The following is a 6,580-nucleotide window of genomic DNA, read 5'->3' on the forward strand; positions in this document are numbered from 1 at the left end:
GCCACATTTTAGAGAGACTGTGGGGAGTCTGCTCTAAAGACAGGCTCAATCTCATCCACTGAAAAATTGAATGGAATAGGAGCTGGGGTGCAGACACTAGAGTGGCTCCTGATTTTTCAGGGGAAAAAAACAGATTTCCTGAATCACAATAACAAATACTCTTAATTACGTTAATGAACTGTGCCTCAAGTAAAGTTGGAAAGGAAGAGCAAAGAGTTTTATGCAGTTTTATACTCAGTGGCATGGCAGAAGATGACAGAATAAACTGATCCCACTGAGTAATAGAAGCTAAATTATCTCCTCTGCCCACTTTTACTATAGCTAACTAAGTAATATAGATGAAAGATAAAGGGATTCAAAAGAAGCATATTAAGCTTTTCATGTTTCTTTTTTAAAAAACTGCAGAAATTAGAAGAAGAAATTAAGACCAATAGAATAATTTTTGTTACTTCAACCTCCTCAGAGTAGAGACAGCCACTGCTACTACCAAAGAGAAAACCACATACTGAGCAACAGGAGAAAGAGCACTTTTAGGCTATTGCCAAACAGCTGCTGACCCACAACTCATCACATCAGACTACAGAGCTTCCATCTTTGCATAACACAGCGGCCTGTATTCCTCAGCATTCCAGAAACAGAGTCAAAAGCTTGATTTAAACTGATCCATACCCACTGCCACACAGAGGCCAAGGCCATTGAGGTGGGCACTTGTATTAGCAGCAGCTGCTGTCAACCTGATGAGGTTGGTAAGGTTTTTTTTTAAGGCAGACAGAAATTTTGACTTGAAGTGATACACAGGAATTCAGCAGCTGAAGATACATCTTCACAAGTTCTGAAGGATTGAACTGTTTGCCCAACAGCAGTCCAACTGCTGCTACAAAGTAGCTGTGAGCTCATAAAATTACATTATTAGCTGCCTCTAAGATTAATATACTTTCACCACAGAAACGGCCTTAGCTTTTGTCAAGTAATACAGAGAGCAGCTGCTTTGACAGATCATTAAAGAATCAAGTCTTCTCAATTTACATATTGCTGATAATCTTATTTTTAAAAAATCTGAGAAATCAAGGAGATTACAGGGCATTTGCATTCTCATTCATTTGCATCAGATGCAAAGAAGCTATAGGAATGTTTTGGTTCACTTCCAGAGCTATCTTTTAGATCTGGTACTGAATAAAGCAACATCACAGATACTTGAAAAGTAACTGGGTAGTAAGAAACACCTTAAGTATCTTTGTGTGGCAAGGGAAAAATTTCAGTTATCTAAAATCATGTAACAAATTTTGAGTGCTACACAAGTTTGTTTGGCAAGATGCGTCTTCAAAACCATGCAGCTCTCGCTCCAGAATCTCTGCAATATTCTATTTGAAATGGAAAGAAATTCATTTTCAGGAAATGAAATTGATTTTTTAAAACTGTGATATGTGTATGCACATATCTTCCTAGAGTCCTGGACTAATCCTTTCCACTCTCCCTCCTCTCAAAGGCAAAAATTTGTGGTACACCTTCCCAACATTACTCACTCATTCCCCATGCACTACCCTGCAGGAAGAGCTTACAGATGAAATGAATAGCTGAAAGTGAGAATTACCTTGCAGTACAGCCCATCCATTTCCCAAACACAAACTGCAGTTTTACTCCAGATTTTAACCATCTTCTTAGAAGAAATGTGTTTTTCTCTGGAGATAGGCAAGAACATTGTAATTCTTGAATAAATATTTAAGACCATCAGGAAGGCAGTAGGGCTTCCCCCCTCCCCCCCAATTTTTCTGCCTGGAAAAGACAGGAGTAGTAAAGAAAACAATTTAATGGAAGATGTAAAGCTAATGTCAGCAAGGGGTAACCACTGTAACAATAAAAATAAAAGCACTCAAGAATGTCAAGGGTGCCCAGGGGAAGAGGTGGGAAAGCAACACAAGGAATACAGAGAAAGTCCAGTGGGAGCCATTGTTTGCACACCCAACACTAAAGCATGGTTTTTACAGTGATTTTCTACCTACATTTTTCTCGAAGAAAAATGCTGCACTTTTCTAGAAGATAGAAATACAAATACTTTCCAGTAGCCTACAAAACTACAGACTTGAGTAAGGCAAAATGGGCATTAAAATATTATAGCCTATATACTAAGGGAGCAGTATAATAAGATGTGTGTTTTACCATTTGACAGACATCAATACCAGCATTCACAGAAGAAACACTTTCCTTTTTAGTGACTTAATCAAAACATCTGTCACTTCATAATCAAGTGCATACGTCATATGAATGACCTTTGATCCAATTAGTTCTGAAGCCCCTCAATTTCTGGAAACAGTTTATCAATCCATCCTCACCCTTCACATTTTAGACTGCATCCTTCTTCATATTAGGATTAGGTTAATTTCTCTTGACCTTTTGTACCCCAACTCCTCTGCCTCACTCAAAAAACAACACTTACAAAGTAGCTGATGCTTGACTTTCCCCCTTGCTAGTAAGCAGAACAAATTTTTACATCCCAAACTGCAACAAGAAGTAATCCATAGCTCACCACTGAAGATCCTACACTTTCTCAAAATACCATCTGTCAATGTCCCTGCAATCCAGGAGCAAGAACTCCACAATGAAAATGGCAGCATGTGTTTTCCATTATGGTAAACAACCACATCAGCCCCAAGCTGATGGCAAATAGCCCGTTGATAAAACTGTGGTGATCAGACAAAGCTGCTTCAAAAGTAAAGCACATAACCTTGCTTCACAATGCATATTGTGACATTCACACAAGGGTCTTACAAGCAGGTTAAGCAGGCAGGCTTTTTAAGTAGATAAGATATGCATGGTTTGCAAAGCTAAAACAACAGGAATAATAACTATTCTTGCTCAAATAACTCAAAAAATGAACATGACAGGGAAATTCTGGATGGAGGGCAGGTGGGAGGCACACACAGCCACAGCAATACAGGAACCATAGGACAGCTGATGTCAGGATAACCACTTTGTTTAAGAACAGATCTCAGACAACCAAAATGCATTTAGCTCTGACAGTTGTAAGCTACTGGTTATCTACACACAACACACAAAGAAGTAGTACTTCATTCCTAAAGCTGTGGCCTCAGAAACTAAAAGAGGGAACCCGGAAAGGATTCATATGAACTATCACTATTAACAGACTCCTTTTTTCTACAGCCCATCTACTGGGCAACACAAGGTACAACAGCCACAGCTGGAGTTTTGAACATTTCTGAACTCTTCTTTTTGTTTCATCTGTCCTATATTTTAGAAACTGATTTTGACTGCATGTGCCACAGGGACTGAGGAAGCTAAAAAATAAGATCACACACACACAAAAAAAATAAAATAAACCCACACAGTGAAAGGCAAGAACATCAAAGGCATATGAGAGACTGTCTAAACCTATGTTTAATGCAGTGTTTAACCACACCAGCAATTAACATCATAGACAAAATAAGTCCTTGTTAAATATTAAGTACCCATGCCCTCTCAGAGAGGGAGAAAGGACTCATGTTAAGTGCCCCAAGACATCCAACAGTGAAGACGCCTTAAGGAAAAATACCATAGTATTCACATATTCTTTTTATTAATCTGTTAAGAGTTATAAAGAAGTAAATTAAACCCTCTCCATTTAATCTCATACAAATAACCTTTAAATAATTCTTATTCCAGTAAGATATATTTTCAGCTGTTTCCAAAGGAACACTATCAGCATAAATAACCTTTCTTTAAAATTCCCTGTATTACTAATTTGAGTATAGAAAAGCAGGTATTTTATCACCCACCATCATATTTTAATACATCTTTGACAGTGAAGAGATATCTGTCAGCCTCATTAAGATGCAGACAGCAGGGTAGGATTTAGGCAACTGAACTGTTAGAAGCAAATATACTGTATAATCATCATTTAAGGTTTTTTACCTCTGTTTTGAATGCTTAATTTCACATGATTCAGTCCTGAACATTTAGAGGCTTGCACCACACAAAGCTTTAGGTGGCCCCCCAAAAGCTGTTGATACAGCATATCTACCCTTGATACTTTTATTTTATCTGTGATTTCTTTACACTGGCAAATACAATTAAGGAAACTCAGCCACCGGCACCTTCAACCTTCTGGATTAACATTAGAGCAAGTGATTTTAAGGGCCAGAAAAAGGCAATTGTGCCATCTGCACTAGTTCTGTGTCCTGCACGTCAGAGGCTGACAGCCTCTGGATCACAGCATGAAGTCTTTTTCAGATCAAAGTTCTTGTGCACTATTCAGCAACAAGCAGCTGTTTTGAATAAGCACATAATAGCTGTGGAATGGATGCAGCAGTTTTTCAGTCACTTATACTGCCTCCACAAATGCCATAACTTAACCCCCTTCCTTCCATGGCTGATGAATGGAATTGACTAGGGTGAGAAAATAAATCAGCCACTGGAGAACACCTCGTATTTGCCCTCCCAGCTCTGGCTCGCCCGAAGGCTAAATTCACACCGGGGAAGGCAACACGGAGCCACAGCTACATATGGCAGCTGGGGGACACAAGGCTAGCGCTCAGAAGTTGATACACGTTGGGGAGACACGAGGATGTCGGCGAGAGGAGGGACAGCAGCGCGGGAAGGACCTATTTTAGAGGGATCTCCCGGTCACCGGTCCCGCTCCCTTCCCGGCGAGCGAGGCACCCACCTGTGCCGGTGCTCGTCGTGCCCTTGCCCGTGGATAAGGAAGCCGCCGAGGTTCTTGCCCCCTTTGCTGGTGTCCACGTGGGGAATGAGCACATCCTCCAAGCCCAGGTCAAAGCGCTTGTGCTTCGAGGAGTCGGGGAGGAAGAAGAACGCCCCGAAGCACAGGGTGATGAAGGCACTAAGAATAAGGAGCAGGATAAATTTTTCGGAGAGTCTCAAGGTAGCCCTGTGGTGCGGGAAGGCGGAGGCGCCCAGGTTCAGCGGGGGCAGCCTCCGCCCGGAGAGCGGCAGCAGGGCGGGAGTGGTCATCCTTCCGCTAGCGACCCCCCGGCGGGGCACGGCTCATCCCCTCAGCCCCCGCGGAGGGCGGCCCCGGCCCGGCTCGGGGGCTGCGGGCGGCTGCACCATCACCATCCTCCCCGCGGGCGCCGGAGGAAGGGAGCACGGGGGGGAGGCCGGGCCGCCCCGACGGCCCCCGCCCCCACGGGGGCTCGGGCCGGGGCGCGGTCGCCCCGCTACCTGCGCGCCCCCTTCGCTCCTTCCTTCCCTCCCTCCCTCGCCGCGGGGCCAGCCGGGCCCGAGCGAGCGACTCCGGTCAGCGGCGCTCCCCGAGCTCCGCGGCCGCGGGGCTGCGGGACGAGCGGCAGCGGGGAGCCGGGGGCCCGCGCGGCCCCCGCGGGGAGCGGGGCCGGGACCGGGATAAGGATAAGGAGCCCGTGTGTCCCGGGGAGAAACGCCACACGGACAGGCGGCTTCGGGAGAGGGGCCATGGGTGGCCACAAAGATGCTGAGGCGGCTGGAGCATCTCTCTTACGAGGGAGCTGCGGGAGCGGGGCCTGTTTTGTCTAGAGGAGGCCGAGAGGGGATCCCGTTAATGCACATAAATATCTCAGCGGTGGGTGCATCCTAGAGGATGGTGCCAGATTCTTTCCTCTGGTGCCCGGCCACAGGGCAAGGAGCAGTGGCGATTTGAAGCACAAGAAGTTTCACCGAAATAGGAGGAAGGACTTAATTCCACTGAGCACTGGAACAGGGTGTTCATGGAGATCCATGGAGTTCCCCTCTCTGGAGACACTGAAAGCCCACCTGGAGGCATTCCTGCTCCATTATTTGCACACTGTTCCAGGTGACCCTGCCTTGGCAGGGGGTTTGGACTAAGGCATCTCTAGGAAGTCATCCTGGGCGCCCCATAAGACAGGGCCCCATGACAGGGTTTCATGCAAAAGCAAAAGGAAAGACCTGGCCAAGAGAGCTGCAGGAACCAGATTCAGTGGAGGGCACAGAACAAAAGTCGGTTCAGAAATTTGGGAAACAAGTTGCACCTGCAGCTTTTTTCAGAGTAAGGTGTTTTCCACGTTACAAAGGTTTAACAACACTGGAGACTCAGGTATTCCCAGATTACGGAGACCAGTGTCTGCTTAGTGAACGTGGCAGCCAAATCTGAATCACAGCCAAGGAAGTGTAAAGGCAGGGGAGAGAACAGGTCAGCTCAGCCTGCTGAAGTGAAGCTAACTGGGCTGGAGAGAAGTCCTCCAGAAGTCCTTCCCAGGTGCAGGCGGCAACCCCAGCTTTGGGTGGGAGTGACAGGATGAGAACTGAACTGAAGCAGCAGGCAGCAGCTCCCTGCAGGAAACCTTCCCGCTGAGACAAGCTCCAGAAGGAAGAGGAATCCCATCTAGAGGTGTAAATACACAAAGAAAGTGAGAGAGAAAGCATCGAGACACGTGTCCTGCAGGTAGACTAAGCAGACACACAGCCAAGAGTGGTTTCCAGTACCACAAATGCTGCCAATGCCCCTGAGTGGGGTGCCTTGATCCCTGTCACAGCAGCTGGAATCTGAGCAATGCAGGTTGGATAACAGCAATCCCAGGCATTTAGGTTTGTTATCTGGCTTATACTTTGTTTTAGGTGTTTTGAATTTGTG

The 6,580-nt window shown here is 45.7% G+C and overlaps 1 protein-coding gene across 1 annotated transcript in view; it reads right to left on the minus strand.

Annotated features, from left to right (window-relative positions):
- MAN1A2 (mannosidase alpha class 1A member 2) overlaps nucleotides 1-4,965 on the minus strand; it is a 134,302-nt gene extending 129,337 nt beyond the window's left edge. Inside the window, exon 1 of the mRNA XM_039717890.1 lies at nucleotides 4,658-4,965. Coding sequence (XP_039573824.1) covers nucleotides 4,658-4,965 — 308 coding nt within the window. The remainder of the gene's footprint in view (nucleotides 1-4,657) is intronic.
- Between the last annotated feature and the right edge of the window lie 1,615 nt (nucleotides 4,966-6,580).

The sequence above is a fragment of the Passer montanus genome, unplaced genomic scaffold (assembly GCF_014805655.1).
Source record: "Passer montanus isolate IOZ18808 unplaced genomic scaffold, ASM1480565v1 scaffold39, whole genome shotgun sequence".
Lineage (NCBI taxonomy): Eukaryota > Metazoa > Chordata > Aves > Passeriformes > Passeridae > Passer > Passer montanus.